At 38.2% G+C, this 26,629-nt stretch overlaps 1 protein-coding gene across 1 annotated transcript in view; it reads right to left on the bottom strand.

Annotated features, from left to right (window-relative positions):
• Positions 1 to 4,042: 4,042 nt before the first annotated feature.
• ANXA5 (annexin A5) overlaps positions 4,043 to 26,629 on the bottom strand; it is a 30,250-nt gene continuing 7,663 nt past the window's right edge. The window contains exons 3-13 of the mRNA XM_019418831.2: positions 21,933 to 22,014; positions 20,564 to 20,658; positions 19,318 to 19,431; positions 17,366 to 17,456; positions 15,443 to 15,522; positions 14,992 to 15,048; positions 8,930 to 9,023; positions 7,709 to 7,804; positions 6,124 to 6,182; positions 5,785 to 5,907; positions 4,043 to 4,575 (exon numbers count right to left, since the gene is read on the bottom strand). Coding sequence (XP_019274376.1) covers positions 4,513 to 4,575; positions 5,785 to 5,907; positions 6,124 to 6,182; positions 7,709 to 7,804; positions 8,930 to 9,023; positions 14,992 to 15,048; positions 15,443 to 15,522; positions 17,366 to 17,456; positions 19,318 to 19,431; positions 20,564 to 20,658; positions 21,933 to 22,014 — 954 coding nt within the window. The 3' untranslated portion in view covers positions 4,043 to 4,512. The remainder of the gene's footprint in view (positions 4,576 to 5,784; positions 5,908 to 6,123; positions 6,183 to 7,708; positions 7,805 to 8,929; positions 9,024 to 14,991; positions 15,049 to 15,442; positions 15,523 to 17,365; positions 17,457 to 19,317; positions 19,432 to 20,563; positions 20,659 to 21,932; positions 22,015 to 26,629) is intronic.

Genomic DNA, 26,629 nt, shown 5'->3' with positions numbered 1-26,629 from the left:
ATACCACAGACTATCTCAAGAGATAAATGAAGACATGGAATGGGTGGCAGATTCTCTGGTAACCTTACAAAGCCAAATAAACTCTCTTTGGAGGGCGGCAGTGACCCTCCAAAATAGGCAAGTCCCTCCATCTCCTCGCTTCAGAAAAAGGAGGGACTTGCATCTTTCTGGGGTAGGAATGTTGCTATTTCGTAAACCAGTCAGGAATAGTTACAACTAAGGTTAAGGAACTCAAGGAAAGAATTCAACGTAGACAACAGGAAAGTATCAATCAATGGAAAGGATGGGATCTCACGGAATGGGCATCCTGGCTTCCTGCCCTGGCAGGGCCCCTCCTCTCCATAATTTTACTTGTATCCATCAGCCCCTGTATACTGAATGCCCTAGTATGTTTTATTGAAAACACTTTGGTGTTGCTCACCAAACTACTGCATGTATGTTAGCCTTCCAAGAGTACCAACCTGTAAAACTGAAAGGTGATGCCTTCTAAAAGTTTTTTTAAAAGGCATCAAAGGGGGGAATGTTGGAGAAGTGAATAAAGTACGCCAAAGATGGCCGACGAGGCTAAAACAGACTCTGGTCTCTAGTGTAGAGACCCCTCCTACGGGTTCTTCTTCTTTTGTTTGCTGTGTGCACAAAAACCCCCACAGATATGGAAGCTGACGACTATAAATTACCCTCCCCATTTGCACTCGGCGCTCAGACCTTTGGAGAAACAGTCTCCTCTGAGCCCGCTGGTGTTAAATAAATCTCTGATCCACCAAGATCTCCGAGTACCATTTGGTTTTTCTGCCAGCATTCCAGCCTGGTTCTGTAACATGAGGAGCAGGTTTGCAAATGAACACACATCCTAAAGGCTGACTGTAATCCTCTCCAAAGACCGGTCTTCTCATTCTCCCCTTGTGTGACCCAGATCGCCAGTGTCCCTCAGAGAGGAGTTCCACACGTGTCTGGTGCCTGCTTTTAAGGCTGCCACCCAGGAGACACCCTTTTGTCACCTGGCTCTAGGGACCAGCAGGGCTTGCATTCGTGGGTCCCAGGAGACTGGGACAAAGGGAGCAATGGTGCACGACTGGCTACCACACCCAAACGCGGAGACACTAGACCGAAACACACCCCCAAACTTTTTGTTAAAGAAGCCTATTTGCTGGTCTTGGAGCTTCAGCCTGAGGGGCAGGCTTCTGGTTTAACACACACCTAGGGGCCTGCTGAAGTGCTCTCCAGTGACAGAGGCCAATGGGCACTATCATTGCAGCTCCCCTGCCTTGCTGTGGTTCACTGGGACTCCTGGATGGGAGCTTGTGCACTCGTCTGATTTTTACAGCTGCCACCCAAGGGACACCTCCCAATTACCTGGTTCTAGTAGTCGGCATGGCTTGTGCTCATGGCTGAAGGGCTGTTACAAATGGTGAAGTAGTTCTTACCCAGCCACCCACCCCAGGGCATAGCACAGAGACAGCAGAGTGAATAGTGCCCAGTCTTTCTGTGAAAGAAGCCTATTAGCTTATCTTCATAGCTGGGGCCTAACAAGTAGGATTCTCTCCTTTTTTTTTTTTAATTCATTTTTGAGAGACAGAGAAACAGAATATGAGCAGGGGAGAGGCAGAGAGAGAGGGAGACACGGAATCCCAAGCAGGCTCCAGGCTCCGAGCTGTCAGCACAGCACCCGATGCTGGGTCCCGTGCAGGGCTCGAACTCACGAGCCGTGAGATCATGACCTGAGCCACTTAACTGGCTGAGCCACGCAGGCGCCCCATAAGGGGTAGGATTCTAATAAAAAATACACCTAGAGGCTGACTAAAATTCTTTCCACAAACCAGGGAGGCTGGCAGGTGCCATCTTCATTCCCTCCCTTGCCCCACTCCATGTTCCTGGTGTCCAAGAAAGGAGTTTGTGTAGATGTATGGTGCACCGGCTTTTGTGACTACTGCCGGAGGACACATCCCTTGATAGCCTGGCTCTGGAGGCCTGGAGGGCTCTGTTCACCAGTTCAGTGAGAGTGTACCAAACTAAGAAATAGTTCTTAACTGGCCGTCACCCTAGGACTCAGTGTAGAGAAAGCAAACAGAAATGCCCATCTCTCAGTCTTCCCCTAAAAAGGGGATTTTTACATGCTTTAAAAGCTTCTGCCTGAGAATCTGGATTCCAATTAGCCTGAATCTAGGTAATGACTGAGATTCACCCCCACCACCCTTTAGGACCCTAAATGGTCTTGGTGCACCTTCAACTCCTGGGAGCCACTAAGAATAAAAGTAGGCTGCTTGAACAATTACAAAGATTTGAGAGACAAGTCCGTATTCGTTGCAGAATTATTGACAAATTGCGAAGACCCGGAAGCAACCTAATTTCCATCAGTGGATGAATGGATAAAGAAAATGTGATATATATAGACAGCACACTATTATTCAGCCATAGAAAAGAAGGAAATCTTGTCATCGGTGACAACATAAATGAAACTTGAGGACATTATGCTAAGTGAAATAAGTCAGAGAAAAGATACTCTATGACTTCTATGACATGTGGAATCCAAAAAGTGACAACAAAAAAACAAAGTTATGGAAAAAGAGATCAGATTTGTGGTTACCAGAGGTGGGGAATGGGGAACGGGGTAATTGGGTGAAAGTGGTCAAAAGGTACACACTTCTAGTTATAAGATATGTAAGTACTGGGGATATAATGTACAACACTTAACACTGTGTGATCTCACATATTTGAAAGTTAAGAGATCCTAAGAATTATCATCAAGGAGAAAACTTTTTTTTTAATTTATATGAGATGATGGATGTTAACTAAATGTATTATGGTAATCCTTTTGCAATATATATGTAAGTCAACTCATTATGCTGTATACTTTAAACTTACACAGTGATGTATGTTGATTATATCCGAATAAAACTGGAAAAAAAATATGTAGGCAATTGATTCTCAACTTGGCTCTGCATCAGAATTGCTTATGGAAAAAAAAAAAAAGCAATGTTATATGTACATATAATTTTTAAGGCTCCATGGTTATTCTTATTAGCAGCCAAGGTCATAACAAGAACAAATTACTACTTAAAAATTTCCAAAGGGAGAGCAGTCCACTTATAAAAATGTCTTATTTATTAGCAATCACATGCTTTTAAAAAATGTTTACCTAAGGGTGTCAGTGCAAAAAAGGAAACTGACACCAATTCAAGAAGCAGTTTGAAAGCAGAAAACTGAAAGGTAAATATTATAAGAAAGAAAGAAACTGCTTCTTTCTAACAGATGTTGCCTGCTTTTTTATCTCAAAGAAGGTAGCAGATGAAAATAGGAAAAACAAGTTAATAATAGGAAAGAGAAAAGTATGCTCTGAATTTTTAGGTTGTTTTATTTTATTTTAATTTTTAGGCTGTTTTAAAATAGCTTTTCTACTAAGCAACTAGCATCCTAAGCATCACCTTAATTGATGCTATATATGCTATAAATCAATCAGAGACCCCTTAACCTCTCTCTCGTTCCACATGCAGAGGGATGCAGCTGCAATTCACGTTTATCACCCAAAAGTCAACTGCAAATTCAGCTGTCAGGTGACACCATTGCCAATGACTAGCTTGGAAAAAGATATCATTGCTAATGGTATTATGCTCAGTGAAACAAGTCAGAGAGAGAAAGACAAATACCATATCATTTCACTCATATGTGGAATCTAAAAAACAAATGAATAAACAAAGAAACAAAAAGCAGCACCAGACCTTAAGTACAGAGAACAAACTGATGGTTACCAGAAAGGAGAAGGACAAAGGGATGGGCAAAATGGGTGAAGGGGAGAGGGAGATACAGACTTCCAGTGATGGAATGAAGAAGTCATAGGAATAAAAGGCACAGCACAGGGAATATAATCATTGGTTTTGTAGTAGCGTTCTATGCTAACAGTAGTAGCTACATGTGTGGTGAGCACAGCATGACCTGTAGAGTTGCTGAATCACCATGTTGTACACCTGAAACTAATGTAACATTGTACCAACCATACTCAAATAAAAATGATTTTTAAAAAATTTTTCTGAACACATACAGATACTTCAGGAGGAAGGAAATGTTTATTTTTCATTAATCTTTTGAATGCAATCTTTTGAATGAAACCAGGCTTAATTTAGTAGCAAACTTGATTAGTAACACTTCCAGGAGTTCATAATTTCAAGGCTAGAGTTCCGATTAAGGAAATACGGTTATCAATTTAATATAAATGAAGTTTTTTAAAAAGGCTAAAAGCATCTCATCTTTTAAAAGAAAGTATAAATGACACAGACTTTAGACTTTAGTAACATAAGTACACTTCAGTACTATAATAAACAAAGAGAAAGATCTTAACTGAATATCAGAAAGAAGCACCACTATTTTTCTTCTGCAACATGTATGTTTTGGTCATTAGCATACTAGCATGAATAAGGCAATGTGTCAAGCACCAGCATACAGAAAGTGCAGCGAGATGTGAAGGAGTCATGGCGGCGGTGGTAGGCACGGCACAGGAATCTCTTTCCAGCTGGTACCTCAGTCATCTTCTCCCCCACACAGCAGCAAGAGGGCTTTCTTATAGTCCCCAGACGTATCACCCTGAAACCCAAATGTACTCCGTTAAGCTCTGTGAGTCACAGAAGCCTCAGAAAATAAAAAACTAAATGTCTGGCAAAAAGTTTTATTCATGTGACTTTTCTCTCAAGTGGATAATCTCTGTGTATGTGACTTTCACATCAGGAATGTTATACCAGGAGTTTCCTACCAATGTAACATATGTTTAATTTCTAATTGCACCCCTTAAAGGCACAGCTCTAAGACAATGAAGTACGCTCTTCTTCAGTTAGTAATACAGAGAACAAGGAAGATTTTACAATGATATTCAAATCAAGGTTTCTAAACCTCTAAGTTTCTATCATATACTCTGTGTCTGGCTAAGGGAGGCAATCCTGGGACTGTGTGGCTGTTATGTCTTTGCTTCAAAGACAGAGGAGCAGGATAAGCTTTACCTCTGCTTATCTCATATACAGATATGTAGGATAAATTAATCTTTCAAGCTCAGAGTGCATACAAGAACTCTCCAGTGTCCTTCAACCCAGCCACACCATACACACACACACACACACACACACACACACACACACACACACACACACACACACACAAAGTTCAAAGCTTGCTCAGTTGAGATTCTGCTTTGCATATGGCCCACTTTCCCCTTTATTAAAAGAAAGAAAGAAGAGAGAGTGAAAAGAGAGAAAGGAAAGAAAGTCAAAAGGCCTTAAGCCAACTTTAAATTTAGGCCACAGTCTCCCTTGCTTTTAAAGAGACAAAAATGATAGTAATACCCAAGCTCTTTACTTATTTCTGATATAACCTGGTTGGTTCTTTCCTGAACTATGAACCAATACCACAGACAAGCTGATAACAGACAATAAAGAAAGGAAAGTCTGATATGGGAGGAAGGAGGAACTAATAAAGACAGTTGGAACTGATAAAAGAAAGAAAGAACAAACACCTTATCATCAGGGGCAGGGGCTGGGTTTGTTGAGTCATCTGTCACCACTACTAAATAATGCTGCTAGGCTCACCAAAAGCCTCAAGCCTTACCAAGAGCCAATCTTTCACTTGGGAGCTATCATCTGGACTTTAGGAAACATTATGCCAGGTTTCATAAGTCATAGCTCTAATCACACGATTAAAATTGTAAACTTTAAGCAAGAACTGGGTTCTCTCATCCATGTCTTACCTGCTATCTATTGTTCTGCTCTGGATTTCTGAACATAATTTAAAGAAAGATTCTACTACCTTAATCATGGAATAAAGAGAGGTGGCAAAATTCTTCCGGAACTCCTTCCTAATGTTAAACAAATCAATCTCGCTCCTGGACACCACGACTCTGATGAGGGTATGATCATCTGTCCCAGCTCCCTTTAATAAGGAAAAAGAGAGAGGAACATTGTTTAAAAATGTCAAATATGGCATCAAACTCTCCTGAGTTAGGATGAATCAATAAAGTAAAACAATTTGGTAGCATGTTTTAAGGGGAATAAAAAAACCCAAAGTCTATCATTTAAATCATAATAATATGCAAAGATAACTAGAAAGATAAATTAATTAGATGGAAGACTCCAGGTATGCACTTACCTTCATAGCATAGTAGAGGGTTTCTGCAAGGTAGGCAGGTATGCTTCGAATAGATTTCACTAAGAAAATAAATACAATGGTCAGATGCTATTCTGATAGGAAAAGAATTAAGTAATTAAAAACCAAAAGTTGCTTCATGCTTATTGCTCTACTTTACAAATATAAAAGTAACATAGGCTAAAAAAATGCTCATTTGCAAGCTGATCTGATCTCCTTATTCACCAAGTATTTTCTTAGCAACTGGGTTGAGATTTACTTAAAGTTCTGAGTTCTACATAGAAAGGTGTGTAGGACAGGGCACGTGAATTTTTCAACCCCCCTTTGTTCTATGAGTACCTTTCTGCTATCACAGTTTGGGTGGCCTGGGCTATTACCCACAACTTTCTTCATCTTCAATAAATTATACAGGCATCCTAGAAGTTTTAAATCCAACACATTCAAGCAAATAACACAAGGTAACCACTCTATCTAATCTTCGACAAATCTTAGACTATCTTTCTATAGTCTTAACCTAGGTATTCTCTCCATATTCTTTAATATCCATGATTTACATAGAGCAGCATGAGACTTACCCAATTCAGTAGAAACACCCAGATTAACGGATAAGAGAAAAAGAGTATCTTCCCTGAACATATATGTATCTACTCTGTTTCAGGGCTGCTCAGACCTCAGTTGGCTCAACTTCAGAAACTATCCATATGAAAATTTCTTAATATACAGAAATAACAATCCATGAATTGGGGGTGGTGGAGTTATTCTCTCTTTTCCAACGCTTAAATAAAACAGCCACCAGTAACTAAAAATGTCATTATTTCAAATCTATTGTAATTATGAAGGGGCTGTCTAAAAGTTTTCTTTTAAAATTCATTAACTGCGGAAGTCAAACCAAAGGCTACTATTAGTGGTGGTTCATGAACGTCATTAGCTTATTCTCCAGACAACAGCACAGAACTTGAGATCAATGCCAAATACTCAGAACAAACAGCAGACAGGTTCACTCCAAACCCATATGAAAACTAGGGCCACTGGGAGCTCACAAACTAGATTCTCCCTGGATTTAGAGAGTATATACAAACTCAGTTCTTCAATGTTTCTAGATCATTCTGAATATTTAGCTGAAACCAATTTCTAAATTAATTTGAAAATAACCATTATTATATCTTCCATCATACAAAAGATACTTTTTCTAACTCAGATTCCAATATCTCGGTCAGCCTCAAAGTTGTGAGGACAGTATTCAAAAGAATACTAAAATTCCACAAGAATCTGAAATATTTAAAAGCCTCTGAGACAATGCTCACACTTCAGATTCATAATAAAATAGTAATATATTTAATGCAGCTTCAAAATGACTTTCAAACAATTGTTTCAGTATTTCCATGGGATTAGATGAACTAACCAGATTAATTCATTTCCAACATCAAAACAGACTTTGAATTGGAAATTGAGGAGTTTGCTTCACCCAAATATCATAAGACCTTCTTTTCATAAAGAAAGAAGTGGTTCTTTTCAGATACACCTTCAATTGAATAAATGCTTTAGCTCTTAACACCATAAATTTTATATACATTGTAAAACTACCTACCAACAGCAAGGAGTAGTTGCTCCAAATTACCAGAAGTCTCTCGGTCAATAGTTTCCTCAATTTGGAATCCTGATATAGTCATGTATTTATCAAACACTATAAGAAAGAAAAATAATTTCTTAATCATGTAAAGATCATTCTGCAAGGAAAGAAGGTATTTACTCTAAGCATGTATTGTCCTACTGAACACAAATCTCCCCTTTTTCCTTGCTGACAGAACCTGGACTTTGTTGTAGAGCCTCAATATGGCAAGCCCTCAACAATGGATTATAAATGTTCTTTGTTCACTGATTTCCTGGCCTCTACTTACTAGTTACAACCAATGAGACCCAAAGGTAAATCTGCTGGAGAGGATTCTGAGAAATTTTTCTTTCCTTATTAAAAAGTGATAAACAGGGGCCCCTGGGTGGCTCAGTTGGTGAAACATCCAACTTCAGCTCAGGTCATGATCTCATGGTTCATGAGTTCGAGCCCCACGTCAGGCTCTGTGCTGACAGCGCAGAGCCCACTTCAGATCCTCAGTCCTCTCTCTCTCTGCCCCTCCCCTGCTCGTGCTCTGCTCATGCTTTCTGTCTCTAAAAAATAAACACTGAAAAAAAAAATTTGTTTTAAGTGATAAACAGGTATGATTGGTTTGTCCCTTTCTTCTTGCTATTAAAGTGGTTGATAAATTTGGAGCTTCAGTAGCCATCCTGTGACAATGAGGTACAGAGCATGAGAAAGAAAACCCCAAAATACCAAGGACAGTGGTGCAGAAAAACAAAGAGAGCCCAGGTCTTGCCAAATCAGCCAAGGAATGCTACCTACAGAAAAGCCAATTTTTAAAGCCCCGATTACTAAGGCCACTGAACTCATTCCCACTTGATACCACAAGAACTGATGAATGTCTAGAGATGAGGTCATGCATCCCACTACTTAGGAGGAAATACTGAAGTGAACCACACACAGCTCAGTGATTTGTGACAATAAGAGTGACAATCTAGAGGCCTAGCTCCCTCCTCACCCTCTGACTGCAAAGGGGAACTAAGGATCTCTAGTTCTGTAAACACAAGAGCAACGAAGAGAATTGTGAGATTTCTCATGGCTACCAAAAGGAAGAAATACAAAAACTGATTCACTCAGTAAGTGTCTGTTAAACAGTACATATTTTGGCACACTGGCTCCTGTACTTTCAAAATTAACCAAAGTACCAGCAGCATACACATTTTTTTTTTCACTCACCCCTTCTCAAATGAGACACACTTCGTGTTCCAAAGATGGTGATAAACTTTTCTTCATCTGTCCCCCATTTCAGTTCTCCAGCTTGAAACAAAGCCTGTGAAAATTTCAACCTCAATTAGTATATTGTCCCTCCCTCTCATTTCCAGGTTCTGAATCATACCTGTGTTTTATTCCCTGTACGTTAATGTGCCCGATTCACCATCTTACACTTTTCATTTCTGTTTCCTAAACTCAATGAGGTGAGTATGGAGCTACTTTGGAGCTTGCCACTGAACTGTGCCACAGATTAGTGAGTCAAAGGAATAAAGCACAACAATGGGGCAAGGTTAAACGGTCTCAAAATGTCTACCATGCTGTGTCTTTCAGGGGCAATGGTGTGGTTGGCAGAAATTTCTGATCACTTCACTCTTGACACATCCACTTACAGACTGGGAAAGAATTTAACTAGAAGCTAAATGGTCTACATTTTCTGTTTTGCTTACTCAGCAGCTATTCAGGAACACATGATAAAAAAATAAACTCCATATTTTCCCTTTTCAACTGCAGTTTAACCAAAACTAGCTACAAAGAGCTTTCACATTTCTAAAAGATCACAATGGGGGTGGGGGGTGAGCCTGGGTTGCTCATTCAGTTAAGTGTCCGACTCTTGAATTCAGCTCAGGTCATGATCTCAGCATTCGTGGGTTCAAGCCCCAGGTCGGGCTCTGCACTGAAAGCATGGGGCCTGCTTGGGATTCTCTGCCTCTCTCTCTCTCTCTCTCTCAAAAATAAACAAATGCACATTTAAAAAATAAAATAAAAATAAAAGATCACAATGACTTTTTAAAAGGTCGGGGGTAGATCACAACACTTGGCATACAGCAGGCAATTAACATATACTTGTTGAATAGTTTGTCCAGATTTACTTCTTAAATGGAGACTATATGGTTTTTAGTATTCATATAATTGCTAAAAAAAATAAAATTAAATTATATATAAACATCATCATTAAACCTGATCCCACTTACTGAGATGTGGATAATTTATTAAAACCCAATGCATCAATCTTTAAAATGTCTATACTACCCTTTTATTCATTTCCAGGTAAGTATACCTGTTAAGCCAAGACAAATGCAATTTGCTGAGCCTTCAGCTGCCTTTCCGCTCACAAGTGGCATATCACATAAGGACAGAAGGTGATGAGATCACAGCACGTGTTTAGATGTAGAAATTTTGATCAGTGTGTTTAAAAATGTAAATTATGGTGAGATAGATCTAGTTTTTGTTATATTTCCAGGAAATTTTAAAAAATGAGTCACATCTTTACACTCAATTTTGAAAATGATTTATTTTAATGATAAAAATAAATAATACCAATCCTGGTCATGCGAGCATGTTCTTCAGAACTGAAAAGAGTTACAACGAAAGTTGTGCAAGTATCTAAATTTTAGAACTACATCATGGTGTTATAGACCTGTCTTAAAATAACTTTTAAACCTAATTACAAAAATAACACATGTTCACTGAGAAATTTTATATAACAAAAGAAAAAAAAACAAATAAAAAAAATTACCATGAATGCCAATATCCTAAAGATATCGGTTACTACCTCTACATTTTCTACACATAGATAAGATATACATACACATTGACACCTAAAAGAGGGGGTGCATTCTACACAATCCTGCAAGCATTACTGAAGTACTCCTTTCTGAACAACTATTCCATATTTCTAGAAATTTTCTCTAGCAGGTATGGCAGAGTTAGGCCTGTAGTATGGAAATCATTTGCAAAATGGCTATTTAAAATCTCTTGGAATGCCTGGGTGGCTCAGTTGATAAAGTGTCCGACTTCAGCTCAGGTCATGATCTCACAGTTTGTGAGTTTGAGCCTCACATCAGGCCCTGTGCTGACAACCCAGAGCCTAGAGCCTGTTTCGGATTCTGTGTGCCCTTCTGTCTCTGCTCCTCCCCTTCTCACACTCTGTCTCTCTCTCTCTCAAAAATAAGTAACATTAAAAAAAAAAAAAAACAAAAAAAACTAGAATCTCTTAATTTTCTTAAAAGAATTATGTTTTAGATCAATACATATTCTAAAACTACTGAGTAAATCATATGCAGTAATGATAATCTTCACATGGAATAATGATTTTAAAAAAAGTTTTTTTAATGTTTATTTATTTTTGAGAGAGAAAGAGAGAGAGAGAGCACAGGCAGAGAAGGGGCAGAGAGAGAGAGAGGGAGACACAGAATCCGAAGCGGGGTCCAGGCTCCAAGCTGTCAGCATTAGAGCCCAACGCAGGGCTCGAACTCAGGAGCCATGAGATCATGACCTGAGCTGAAGTCAGACGCTCTACTGACTGAGCCACCCAGGCGCCCTGGAACAATGATTTTTTAAAGTTTTGGTTTTGTCTTGTTTGAATGTTAAGAGTCCTTTCTTCTAAATGAGGATGGCAAATATCCACGGAGCTGCTCTGGATGAAGGACCCTCACACCTTTTCATCCTCCCCTCTTCCCTCAGAGTAGGCTTTACAGTTTAGCTCAGTTTGATAACCCCTGGTTCAGTGCAAAGGTTTTAGAGTCAAAAAGATTTGGTCCTTGTCCTTATCTGTGAGATCTTAGATGAGTTACTTAATCTCTTCTTGAGTCTCAGTGTTTTCACCTACAGAGTAGGAATAATATTTCTACAGAGGCGTTAATGCAGATTATGTAACTTATATAATGACTACATCAAATAGTATCAGGTCATCAAAAGCAGATACTCGGTAAACATTGATTCCTTCTCCTTCCCCTCTCTTCCCCCTCCTTCCCCTAAGAGCATAGCTTTTTCTCTATGAGCATGAAACAAGAATTTAGAGTGGGGGGGGGGGGGGGGTGGGGGGGGGGGGAAGAGGTAAAATCAGTTTAAAGCATTAAAAATGTAAGAGAGTAAAGTGGATTATCCACAAAAATGTTAATTTCCCAGGTGAATGACTCACTGTGACTTATCAAATTCCTGAAACAGAATGAATCCTCTTAGTGCCAGGTATCGGTAGAGAAAAAATTCAAAAGCTTATAAAAGGGCCAAGTGCCCTTTTTTTGTCTCAGCTTACTCTCAATTAAGAAATCTTAAATTCCCATTAGTGAGAACAGTCCAGCTGCCCTTGCTACAAGAATTAGGTGTGTTCTGTTTCCTAAGGATGAAAGGATAATTATTTTTAACAGGCTGAATTAGTTAATAATAATACATTTCAAAGAATCAAAAACTGGGGTGCTTGGGTAGGTCAGGTGGTTAAGGATTGGACCCTTAATTTTCGCTCAGGTCATGATTTCCTGGTTCACGAGATTGAGCCCCCTATCAGGTTCTGTGCTGACAGCATGGAGCCTGCTTGGGATTGTCTCTCGCTTCTTCTCTCTCTGCCCCTCCCTGCTTATACTCCCTCTCTGTCTCAAAATAAATAAATTAAAAAAAAAAAAAATAGAATCAAAGACTGATGGCCCGTATAGCATGTTCTATGTTGTTCCTAATCACCGAAAGTGTAAAGAAAACCTGGATTCTATTTCAGGGATATTTTAAAGTAACTTCATAAGACAGTTTTCGGAGGTATAAAGTTTCCCCTTCAGGGTTCTGAATGGTCATATCTTCTGCACAGCAGTTAAGTGACACCTATATAGACCCGGTACTCAAAATGTGGTCCCAGAACCACAGAGGTATCACCTGAGAGCTTGTTAGGAATACAGAATCCCAGGCTCCACCCAGACCTACTGAATCAGAATCTGCTGTTTTAAGGACATCCCCAGGTGACTCACATGCACTTAAAAGTTCAAGAAGCAATGCTATACACTGAGTACTCTGAGGAGAGAAATCAATGAAATTGAGGTAAAAATGCACTGTTTCCACTCCCTAGCCTCACACTGCAGCAATGCTCTCATTACATCACCAGCTATGCTGAGAAATCAGCCTACTGCTGATGTAAGACTCACTGCATTCATCTGAGACTACTAGAGTTGGCTTCTTCCACAGTGACCACTAAAAAGCATCTAGCACTCCTACTCTTGAGAGTAGGAGTATGAGAATCACATTGTTTCCTACAAAACCCACAAATAATTAATGCTTGGAAAGCAATAAGGTCATTCCTAACAGTCAGGAGTACAGGTTTGAAGGGATGACTAGAGCTTTCTCCTCAAGGAGCCAAATTTCTTCCTTCAAGAATGCAGAGTTAAGCTAGACCTGTGCTTCAAATCTATATTTAATAAACCTTTTACATGGTACAGGAATCAAGGGAGAGGAACTAACAGGTAAAAACACAGACTGTTGTCTAGTTGAAAGAGAAAGAGCTTGAGGGTTAGACTGGCAAAGTTATGAATCCAGCTCCACTAGTCAGTGGGAACCATGGGATTGATTCTCAAATCCCTGAGCCTCGGTTTCCTTATGGATAAGAGGAAAATCATCCCCTCTACTTCACAATTATGTACTAATCCATTCACCAGTTATATACTGAATGCCTACTAAATGCTAGATCCAGAGGATACAAACCAAACTGACAGCTCAGAGTGCCCTGGGTAAGCAGACAAGTGAATAGGCAGCTTCGATATAAGTTGGGTGGACTGTGACAGGAAGCTGGAGATTCTACAGTCTTTCCTAAGGGCACCTGATATATACTTGGAGGGGTCAGGCAGGGAGATCTGAAAAGTAGCTAACCTGAAGACTGACTCCTGAAGAGGAAATAGTCAGGTGAATGGGTGGAGGAAGGGGGAGGTGGAGAAAGAAAGCAAGAGAGGCTGGAGGCATAAGAAAGCAAGGGATAACAAAGAGGCTTATAAACCATATTTAGGGCTTGAACTTTACTCTGAAGATAATGGATACACTGAAGTTTTAATGTTTTATATAGGGCTGTGACACAATAGGTTTGCATTTTATGGAGGACAGACAGTAAGAGAAGCATCAAATACTGCATAGACAGTCCTCAGTAAATGATCATTTGCTTTCCTTCTGTTTCCAGCTAGACAAAAAGATGCTAACATTCCATAGCCATTACAAAATCAACCCACCCAAAAGAATACTAACGCCTTCTCTTTCCCATTACCAAAGTCAGATTACACATCCAATGGTTGTTTCATAGAGAAGTCAACTGGAGGAGTGAATATGACCCTTCCTTTTTCAGTGGTGTAGGACCAACAATCAGAATTGTATATTGAAACATGTGACCAGAGAGACAGGACTATGGTATATGATTCTAGGAATGCAAATAATTCTTTCATTACCAATTTCCAGTTTTCTAGTCTCATGTTTCAAAAATTTCCTAACACTATTTCCTACATTTAATTACTTATGTTTTTTTAAAGTTTTTTATTTTAATTCCAGTATAGTTATCATGCAGTGTTATATGAGTTTCAGGTGTACAATATAGTGATTCAATAATCCTATATATTACTCAGTGCTCATCATGATAAGTATACTCTTTAATCCCCTTCACCTATTTCACCCATCCTCCCACCCTCCCATTCACCTCCCCTCAGGTTGCCATCAGTTTGTTTGATTACTTATTAACCACAGTAAGACTATACTGGGGTTTAAAAGCCATTTGAGTATAGAATTTCATTTGGGAGTCACTAAAAAGCAGCTGACAAGACAACAATCCTATTCAGAATTCTATCAAAAGAAAGGTGGGTGAATTCCCAAGTACTACAATAACTTGTAATCTATGTATTCAGAAACCATTTATCACTAAAACACCTTATTTTCTCTTTTTTATCCTCTCCTGTCAAGACACCTACTGCCTCACTGGCAGTGGAATCAATAATACCTGTGCTTTTTGGTAAAATTATCTATTTTGTGAATTTCCATAATCACACAAAAAATACCATATCTAGGTGAAATTCACTATGTGTAATTCATTTTATTTCATTTCAGTTTGGGGACAAAATATTTTACTGGCCAGATCAAAATCAGAGAAATATACTTACATGGGTCTTATGATTTATATAGGGCCCATAAATAAGATTATTTTAGATGCTATCACAATATATATTATGATTTTCCATTAGCATGGATTCTTTTTTCATTTATATGCCATTATAAAGTCACCACATATCACATCTCACCTGAGCATCTTGTTCAACTTGTGCTTCATCAATTCTAGCATCAGGGTCTCTATTAGCCTTTAAGAGATAATACCACATTACTGAATTACATGAGCATTTTTATTCAAAAGGCAAATTGATTCCACCTGATGGTTGTGCACACAAAGCTCCTTCTCTTAGGAATAATATGATTTTAAGATAGCAATTTACAATATTTCACTCATCACACAGCAGTGTCTAAAACCAATTTGACCCTCTTGATTTTAAATCCTATGAATGAAAGAGAATAGTGATAACTTAAAAAAGCAAACAAACAAACAAACCTGTAAGTTAGCTAGCTATTAAAAGTTTAGATCAGATATTGTGAAACACAAACACAGGCAAGCAAGTACTAGAAATCTATTTAACTAGATTCAGACCAGTCCAGCTTCAGATTTTTTAATCAAACTGTAAAATATTCTCCACCCAATACCTGAAGGAGAACCACCAACATCCTCTGGTAGTACCCTGATGTATCCCCAACCACGTCATCTTCCAGGCTTGAGCCATATTCTGCAACAGAATTATTTCATACTTATTTATAGCTTCTTTCAACTAAAAAAAGATATCCTGCCCCATTAATCAAATAGAAGAGACATAAAGAAAGAAATACTTGATTAGTATAAATGTTCTCTACTCCACCTCTGAGTGCTCTAAAGACTAAAGGCAAATGCTTTAGGAGTGGCTGGTAGAAAACAAATTAAAGTCTCCCAAAAGTTCTCGATTCAAGCTAAAATCCATGACTCAGCCATTTAGAAATGCTCTCAACCAATGCAGTTATGTAGACAAGCGATGGTACAGGAAAGCCTCCAAAACACAACTGATCATAATTTTAAACTTTGTATTGCTTTCTTTTAAATGTTTTACATAATTAGTTTCCAAAGAAGCTCTTCTATAATCTAAAATTCTGAGTTTGTTTTTTTTTTTCTTCTGGCATGGCCATTCTTTCCCCTAATAAGATATTTTTCCTCTATAACAAATAAAGTTAATAGCAGTGATATTTTAAAACATGCCCCTTCCTGCCTCTATTTCCAGTTATTTAACATAATGCCATAGTAAAGAGGAGAACTGGTATCTACAAAAGTCTACAAGCCCTTTTCACTAACTTTCAAACAGCTGCTATTGAAGGCAGCTCAAAGACACTTAAATACTTAATCATTATCTGAAAGCAGACAAACGTTAAAAGCTTGGCACTATTTCTAAAGGTCTAAAAGCTCTAGGGGTGCTTGGGTGGCTCAGTCAGTTAAGCATCTGACTTCAGCTCAGGTCATGATCTCACAGCTGTGAGTTCAAGCCCTGCGACAGGCTCTGTGCCAACAGCTCAGAGCCTGGAGCCTGCTTCAGATTCTGTGTCTCCCTCTCTCTCTGCCCCTCCTCTGCTCACTCTGTCTCTCTCAAAAATAAATAATAAAACATTAAAAAAAAAAAACCCTCAAATGTGATTTTCTGCTGTTAAGATACATGTATCCCCTCTGCCTTAGTGGTTGGGACCTATCCAACTGTAAAAAGAGAAGCAGGAAAGAAATATCCAGCACTGAATAGGTAACTACTCAGTTGCTATAAATTTCACACTGTTCTGACTTGTTGAGTTACAACATAATTTCCAAGATTAATAAACTAATTCCAAGATAGGGACCCATTTTCGTAGCTGAAGGCATTCATCTTGTTGGTCTGTTGACTAGGCTGACCATCTGGATAGTCTGCTCCTGCTCAGTCAGGACAAAGAGTCTGATACAGAAACTTTGAGGAGATGAGAAAAGAACACTCTACCTTCACTTTTTATTTCATTTTCTTGGTTCCATTCACATTCAGATTGAAATACAGATTATTTTTTCACACACAAAAAGTAAGGTACACCAAGGCAAAAAATTAAAATGCAGAGTATTCAAGCATTACCATTAGCTAAAATGACACGTTTACTCAAACATTTTCATCAATTCCAATTTGGACATAGTTTCTTTTCCAAAATTCCAAAAGGGCCTTTTAGAGAACTCTTAACTTCTAGTAACTTAAAACTAATTTTCTCCAGGAAGCAAACCCACCCTGAAGTTAATGTAAAAGAAAAGCAAACTGTAGGTCTCTACGCTAGTTGCAAGTTCAAAGTAAAAGTAAACTTCCATCTTCGTCAGAAGATTCTCCTAAGTACCAAAACAAATACAGGTATAGTAAAAAGCAGTCTTTTCTTCACTGAAGAAGAAAACTATCTTGAATTGTTGCTCAGTCATTCATTCACGCACCCATTCCTCTAGCAATCATGTATGGCCTGCCTCCTGTAATTGTGAAGAACTGTGCTCACTTTAGAAAAGTGAAAAAATGACAGTGGAGATGAAGAGGAAATAACATTCAAAACACTTACCTTCTTCATAGACTTGTTTTATGGCTCTCAGTTCTTCAGGTGTCCTCGAAGCAATAATTTCTGTCAGTACCTTTTCATTTGTCCCAGCTCCCTGTTTGGAAATTTATTTTTAATAGAGAAAATATGTTAATAAGATGAAAGAAATTTATTTTCTAGAATAGATGTTACCCAAATTGCATAATTACATAAATATAACATATAAACTATCCAATATCATATTCACTTCTCTGTATACAAGTTCTATTAGTTATAGAAAGAAAAAATTTCAAATTAATTTTTTCTCCAAAGACATGTTTTTCCTTTTTGGTCTAATGAAAAACAATGGTTATTGCATGTGTGTGTGTGATATATGACATGTAACAGATTCTACAAACTCATAATCGTATCAGTTTCACTCCAAATAGTTTAAAAGCACATGCGGATGAACATGAAATTAAAAAGACTAAAATAGTAAAAATGAAAACTCTACATAAATTTACAAGGAGGAGCAGTGATACTTAAACAATCTGTACCTCAAAACATAAACCCTCTACCTCAAATTAAATTCTCAGTGGAATTTCCAAAGGGAAATTCTGTACAAAAGGAAATAATAAATGTAGCATTGCTTAGTTATTAGGAACTAGATCAGTACAAAAGAATTAAAATGTGCTTTCTGGATTTTAGGAAAATACAGTTGACCTTTGAACAATGTGGGGGCTAGGGGCAATGACCCCACCCCCAAGTCAAAAATCTGTGTATAACTTTTGACTCTCCAAAAACGTAACTTAGTAGCCTACTGTTCACTGGAAACCTTGCTGATAACATAGAGTCAATTAGCACATATTCGGTATGCTATATGTATTATATATTATATTATTACAATAAAGTAAGCTAGAGAAAAGAAATGTTATTAAGAAAAATCATAAGGCAGAGAAAATGCATTAGCCATACTGTACTATAACAAATCAATGTATACACAGTTCAAACCTGTGTTGTTCAAAAGTCAACTCTAATTTTAGTTGGTTTTCCTTTTTCTGATTATAAAAGTCATATCTAAATTAGAAGATACAGGCAACAATAGAGCTGAACTTAATTTTAAAAGATAACATATTTAAGTCTTACTCTCTTTATATCTGTTTCTTTCCCAAAAACCAAGCACTGAAAAATCTACGTTTATGCTCTTGCAGAATTTCAATTACTGCTGAGATTTCAGAAGTACTCTGCAAAAAGTCCCTTTTTCAATAACTTGAGATTTTGTTTATTCCAAAAGAAAAACAAAGAGATAAAGCACAGAAAGCCTCCTAACTTCATAAGCCCCCTCTTTCTTCCACTCCATAAGTAAGAATCCCTGTGCTACATTATCTCCTTGTTGTTAAATCTCACTTTGCCCATTCAAAACCTACTACCAATTGTACTATTTCCTGCCCCAAAGATCTAAACAAAGGTTTTAATGTAATCGTATTTATACAATATTCCAAACATCAGTCAAGGGAATACACATTTAGTTATTTGCTACAATGAAATTATAACAAGTTTACCAGCCACTATTTTAGTATTATCCTATTTTAGTATTTAGAAGTACTACAGGAAAGAAGGAAAGGGTATTAGAAAATCTTTCCTATATGAAAATTTGCTCTGTAGCTTTATTTTTTTTAACCTAAAATCATTAACAACATTGTTATTTCATAATCAGGAATTTTTAAAACACATCTCAAAATCAGAAAACAGGCATGAAAATATAAACAGCTACAAAAATATTAAAATTTTAAATAACCACTACTACTGAGTTAACTATACAAAAAGATTAAATGATGCACTTGTAATTTTCTCCCTCCTTTTCTTCTTATTGCCTCCTACACAATTTTGTCCCCCAAGAAACCCTCACAGAAATAACTCAAAAAATTATAAATGTAATTACCAACACAAAATAATATTATTCATGACAGGAATGTCCCTCTCAGTAAACGTTTTACCTTAAGAGCATGCTTTAGTTCATAGGCATCATAAAGCCGAGAGGGTTTCATCAGAGCCACGATTAATTTTTCAAATTTTCCAGTCAGTTCTGATTTCAGGTCATCCAGAAGATCCTAAGTCACAGAAAATACAAATGTGCTAAACAGGCAGAAATTTTAAGGAGATTCTTCTTAAATATAAAACGTAGCCCTTTGCTGTAATGAATTGTTTATATTGCCATCTCCAAGTAGAAAAAGGCATGAGTTAAACAAATCCCCATAGTTTTGAATATGCACCTTTGACCTCTGACCTAAAGCTTATGCTAAAGCAAAGCCACTTCTGTATCAAGGCATTTGTTCTTATGAGATGTTTTTCTTAACATCAATAGTTAAAAAATGAAAACTCTTAAAAAGTAGGTTAGAGATATTTTTAAAATGTTCTGAGAAATGTGTATCTTTAAAAACCATTTCCCCAAAATAAAATCATAAATGCATTTTTACAAATGACAAAATCTGGCTTATCATAACTATACAAAACAATTTTTTCTCTCAGTATCAAATAATATTTTAATACCTAAGGAATTATGTTTACAATTATGCTCCTGACCACTGAGAGACAGCTGCTACTATGGAGAAACTGTGTATATAATGATGAAAACAAAAGCAGTAGTCCCTACCCATTTCAGTGTCAGCACACAGGCAACTAGAAATTATATTTAGAATACTTTTTGTGTGTGTGCTTTGCATTTATTTTGCAATGAAATGATGAACACAAATTTGCAGAATAACAGAACTGTGTTTAAATAGGCAATAATTCATTTAAATAACAAATGTGATTTTTATGTTAAATTGTTAATCAAATAAGAGCATTTAAATCAATGAGTTAGAAGCTCGTTTATTAAGATACCACTCCAAAAGGGAACTGAGACTGTGACCGTGTCACAACAAAACACTGTAATACAGGTTCACACCTAGAAACTAGATAATAAGACAGTCCTCAGGGGGGAAGCAGAGAAGGATAGAGGCAGCTATCACCTTGGGATCGTGGGGCACTTGCCTTGCATCAAGCAAGGAAAAACAGTTATGAGGATAAGTTGGGTGAGCACTGTAAACCAACAGCTGATATTAAGAAACTAAAAAAAAAAAAGGGAATAGTAAAGTCAGAATAACAAAATGATGTTAACAAAAGAATACTAATAGAGTTCAAACTAGTCTGAAAATCATAGAGGGGCTCTACATTCTAACTTAGGATGAAGTGCAGTCTTACCCTGCCAAACAGAGTTTTAAAAGCTGTGGCGATTTCCTGACGTTGAGCATTGCTTCGGGATGTCAACAGAGTCAAGATGCTCTCCTCATCGGTGCCTGCAATTTATGTTCAAAAATTATATCTTGGCTCCCACATACCCACTGTCTCAATAACCTTTGTGACCGCTCCCCCCCCCCGTCACTTCCTTACCTCAAAAAACAGATTTTATTAAATAATTTATTAAACTATAAAATGTATAATTTATAACATGTTATATTTTCAATATAAACTACCCCCTATTCTTGACGCATTTTTGTGAAGTAGGAAATACTCCTGAGTTGTTAAAAACTTAGTGCATTGAGTTTTCTTGCAACAGATAGTTACTCAAATAATGGCTATTCGCAAGGCACAATTGTTGGGTGTTACAGGAGATTAAGAGGGGAGGAAAATAGATCCTGGTTTCAAGTTCTAATTTAGGGTAAAAAGAAAAAAGAAAACGCAGAGACAACCTTGAGCTAAGGCAGAATGTAACAAATGCCTCAGGAGAGGTCTAGATGTTAAATGGGGTTTCAAAGGAGGTTCTCATAGTCGACAGGTGGAAGGAGGTTTGGGAAAAGCTTCATGGAGAAGGTGACCCCCTAAAGAGTCTTGAAGGGTTTTGTCAGGCAGTGATGTAAGGAAGGAGGATAGGCTTTTAGGATGACGGAAAAGCTCAGCAGTAGGAACATAGGGCTTTCACAAATAGCAGATAATACAAGGAGTGCTAATGTGAGCTGAGTCCGACAAAGTGCGCTGGGATACTAAGGAAGGCCTTGCACAGCCAGAAAACTAACACTAATCCTGCTACGACAGGAAATCTCACAAGATGTTCAGCATGGGAAGTGATGGGGTCAAAGCCAAGTGTGGAGAAGGCAGATCCCCACACACAGACACTAGCGCAGAAGGAGGCTGAGGACGGTGGATGAATTCTGTCTAGAAATCCTCGAGATGAGAGGTTTATTACACGTAGCTAGAGAAGGGTCCAGGGAAAGAGAAGACAATTGAATGCAAGAAGCCTGCAGAACCAGACAGCTGATTGGGCAAAGCAAACAAAGACCTGCGGAGCTGACCACTCTCAGGAATATCTGTTTATCTACTCAATCAGCTGCCTTCCAGGTAAACCTGAAAAGTTGAAAAACAAAGGGGCTGGACTTAACTTTCTGTTCAGTTCTAGAGATGGATTATATTGTATATCAGTCATACTATTTTGTTACTTTCACCTATCTTTTCTCTTTCTACACATTTCAGATAAAAATATTCTAAAATTAATCTTATTGTAAATCAGCGACTTTTTGTTTGGAAAAACAAATGTCATGTTTTTTTTTAAGAACAAAAGAAAGGTTGAATTTACCCAGGCCTTTCATGGCCTTCCGAAGAGTTTCTGCATCAGCCCGCTCATCAAATCCAGGGAAGGGAGTCACAGTGCCCTTAACCTGAGACAGGAAACACAGTGATATTATTCATGGCATGACTAATATGACAAAGCAAATGACACACAGAGCAAGCCATTGCTCTATATCATGCTCAGTCTTTAAATAAATTTCCGTTTGATAACCCCATTTGAAATGGGAAGAGGACCACTTCCAGTTTGGATTAGCAGGACCAATTCAGTACATGAGCTATCCCGGCCCATCTGCAATACCATTAATGGGAAGTCTGGCTCCCAAGGCTCTCCTCCCAGGGGCATCGCCCCCAGTGATCAAGCCCCAGTGATACCGCTTGATTCTCAGAGGGCACTTCCTTGCAGGATTCCTTCCGTTAAGTCTCTTGCCACTTTGTTTGAGAAGCATGCTAAACCTGCATTAAAACTTGATGTCCTAACCTAGACACTCAACTCCAAGCAATGTTCTTACTGCATAATTTTAAACCTAGTCCTGTTTCTTTATATTTACTTAGGGATTTTAAGACAACCTGGTAAAGCCTGAAAAGATGTTTGGTAATTCATATGCCAAATCTTTAAATTTATAGCTTTATATATAAAGTATACTGGAAGACATTCTTCAAAAGGTTTCCCATTATACTTACTTTGTCATATGTGTAGTGCTTTTAATCATCAAAATGTTTTAGTATTTTCCCCTCAAAATTTGTAATAGCACTAGTTCTTTACAATCAGAAGGCTTTATGAATACTCAGTCATAGATTTTTATGTTCTGATGAAAGGAGGATGCCACCATTTACTTTTACTAATAAATGTTTTTTAAGTCCTTCAAAACTCCTATTAAGGTTCTATCTAAAACTGAGGAAAAATCAGTTATAAGGGGGAAGGGGTTGAGAATACTTGTCTGGTTTATAATCATGCGTGTTTTATTATGAATGCATGGAAGCACAATCACCTACAAGGAAAAAAATTTCTGACAATTTCAAATGGTTCAACATAATTAGAAGGAGCAATAGGTTGAGAGAGAAATTAATCAAGATTTGAGAAAATGGTCCTTCAAAACTGGCATGGATTGGGAAAGCCATATCTCTCAGGTCAAACTGCAGTCTCCCTCTGTTTAGTGGGACCACTTCAAATTGATTATGAAAACACCATCAATATATCATCATAAAAAATTAATAAATACCACAGGTTCTCTCAATGGTGAGAACTTAGGATATACAGATGACTTAGTTCACCAGTCTGTTTATTCATTCACTCGATAACCATTCTTTGAATGCTTTCCACATGCCAAGTATTGTACTAATCACTAGGAAAAAGTGATGATCTCTAAAATCAAAAGGAAATGAAAGGTACATAATTAACAAGTGCAGTTGAGTACACACACACACACACACACAGGTTTCATCAGGGTACATATACACATAAAGGAGGGACTGAGCTGGGAAGGATGCAAAGAAATCAGAAAAACTTTCCAAAAAAATGTCTTGAAAGTTGCCTGTGATTTTCCAAGGCAGGTTCAGGAAAGTAGAGAAGTACAGGGAGGTGTAGTCCAGCATGCATGAAAACATGAAAGAATGAAAAAATCTGGTGCTTTGGACACAGGGTTGAGTTTGAACAGACTGCAACAAGAAGTGTTTACATAGATAAACAAATGAGGGGAAGGTCTTGGTGGGGGGTGAGGAGCTGGAAAGCCACTGTAATAAGTGCAGACTTCATCCTATAGGCAAGGGGAAGTCATAGAGGATCACAGAGGACATCTACATGGGGAAGAACAACATCAATTCTGCACAGTAATATTACTGGGACCGCAGTGGAAACAACAGAATGGACTGTGAGAGAGTGGAGATAGGGACACTATTTTAAAAACAACTAACACAGGAAGAAGATAAGACCTGATCGAAGTAAGGAGCAGTGGAAATGTAAAGGAAAAAGACATGAGAAGGAGCAGTGGACACAGAACAGGATCAAGGCTGAAGGGAACCAATTGCAATGATTCCTTTCTTGGATGGGGAATAGGATCACTGGTTTTACATTTCTCCCCAGTAGGCATACTGGAAAAGAAACAGGCTTTGTCAGTTACCAGGGCACACTGGTGGTAACTGGAGCTGTGTGAGAAGGCTATCACAGAAGCAATATTAGTGGGGTGGAAAGGAGGGCTGGCAGAGAAGGGAAGGTCACCTACAATCACAATGGCAGCTAGTATCTGCTGAGTGTAGCAACGGGTCAAGCACAGTGCTCAGAGCTTCACACGGATCATCTCACTGAAACTTCATTTTACCTTAGAAAGGCTTAAAGAATCAACCAAGGGACCAGGAAGCAAGTACCAGAGCTGGTACTTGAATACAGGCCATGGGACTGGGGGCTACTAATCATGAAGCTGCCTAGCCTCCCAAAGACAAAAAGAAAATCTCCAAAGAGGGTGATGGCATGGAGAAGACAAATGAGAAAAATGTACTAGGAGGAAAGGAAGAAAAGGCAGTGTCCAATACCACAGGGAAGTCAAACGGGTGGTGCGACTGAAAAGGGTTCCCTGGACTTAGTAATGAGGAGGTCTTTGGTGTCAGTAAGAGCCTGATTGGAGAACACTGAAAAGTGAATTGTAAGGCAAAGCATCTCCATGAACTCCAATTTTACAAATGATGGGGTTTTTTTAAACATGCTTTTATATTTTTTTCATGTTTTATTTATTTTTTTTATTTTACAACCAAGTTAGCATATAGTGCAACAATGATTTCAGAAGTAGATTCCTTAATGCCCCTTACTCATTTAGCCCATCCCCCCTCCCACAACCTCTCCAGTAACTGTTTGTTCTCCATATTTAGAAGTCTTTTATGTTTTTCCCCCATCCCTGTTTTTATATTATTTTTGCTTCCCTTCCCTTATGTTCACCTGTTTTGTATCTTAAAGTCCTCATATGAGTGAAGTCATATGATATTTGTCTTTCTCTGACTAATTTCACTTAGCATAATACCCTCTAGTTCCATCCATGTAGTTGCAAATGGCAAGATTTCATTCTTTTTGATTGCTGAGTAATACTCCATTGTATATACATACCACATCTTCCTTATCCATTCATCCATCGATGGACATTTGGGCTCTTTCCATACTTTGGCTATTGTTGATAGTGCTGTTATAAACATTGAGGTGCATGTGCCCCTTCGAAACAGCACACCTGTATACCTTGGATAAATACCTAGTAGTGCAATTGCTAGGTCATAGGGTATTTCTATTTTTAATTTTTGGAGAAATCTCCATACTGTTAAACAAGCTTTTAAATACTCACTTTAAAAAAAATACTGATCACCTGGGTGGCTCAGTTGCTTAAGCATCTGACTCCTGATTTCAGCTCCGGTCATGATCTCACAGTTTGAGTTCGAGCCCCACATCTGGCTCTGTGCTGACGGTGTGGAGCCTGCTTGGGATTCTTGGTCTCCCTTTCTCTCTGCCCCTCCCTCATTCACATTCTCATTCTCTGTCTCTCTGTCTCTCTCTCAAAATAAATAAACATCTAAATAATATTTTATCCAATTTATAGGCTATGAAGTTACTAGTAGATAGGTTAAGAACAGGGGAGACAAAAGAGATTTGCCTTAAAAATACATCTGACCCCTGAGACTGAAGGAAATGAGGTGAAAGATGGAAGGAAGAGGAGTACCCTCAGAATCTCAGCTACTAACTATAAAGAAATAACTGCTGGTTGTATTTTTGAGAGCTTTCTAGAAATTGGGAAACACGTGCTACATTCCACATGATCCGAGTCATTGTCAAAGCTAGCCAAAGCCACGTAGTGGTAGTAACGGACCAGATGTGAGTCAGACATGAGTCACAAGGGCAGAAACGCTGCTTGGACATCCTGTCCAAACTCTATCCCTGCCCACACAAAAATGTCTATCCTGAGCAAATGTGACTTTCCATGACTCATATCAGAGGGCTTCTCCTTCTTCCCATTAGTACCCACTGGCCTCCAGTTAAACATTTATACCTTACCCAGGTTAACTCCAACTATAAGTAAGTACTGTTCCCTTCACCCATTCCCCAGCTTGTGCTCAATTACCTTCACTCCCAGCCACCAGTGCCTGATCAAGGAAATTATATATCCTCAGATGATACGTGGCCAACACATATAATTCCCTCTTTTAACTCTCACCTTCAAAATTATCCACTCTTCTAGCTCTATAATTTTGTTGGCTTTTTTGTGCATTTATTCTAAATGAATAAGTTCTTTACCTTCAAAGACTAGGCATGCCAAAATAAAATGAATACAATTAAACCTAAACACAAGTGAAGGGTTGCTTTTCTAGATAGAATTTAAAGAAACAGGAAAACAACACAGAAATAACTTCAAATTTAGGGGCGCCTGGGCGCTTAGTCGGTTGGGCATCCGATTTCAGCTCAGGTCATAATCTCACGGTTCATGGATTCGAGCCCCACACTAGGCTCTGTGCTGACAGCTCAGACCAGGACCCTGCTTCAGATTCTGTGTCTCCTTCTGTCTCTGCCCCTCCTCCACTCACACTCTTTCTGTCTGTCAAAATAAATAAGCGTTTAAAAAAAAAAAAAGAAAGAAAGAAAGAACTTCAAACTTAAGGATGAGAAAACATTCACCTGTCTGGAACATTTTAAACTGAAGCTTTTCTGAAGGCACAGAAGAAAACTTAAAAGCCCTC

The sequence above is a fragment of the Panthera pardus genome, unplaced genomic scaffold, assembly GCF_024362965.1.
Source record: "Panthera pardus isolate Hobbes unplaced genomic scaffold, ASM2436296v1 HiC_scaffold_13, whole genome shotgun sequence".
Lineage (NCBI taxonomy): Eukaryota > Metazoa > Chordata > Mammalia > Carnivora > Felidae > Panthera > Panthera pardus.
The sequence above is the reverse complement of the archived record's forward strand: the minus strand, read 5'-3'. Positions and strand labels throughout refer to the sequence as shown.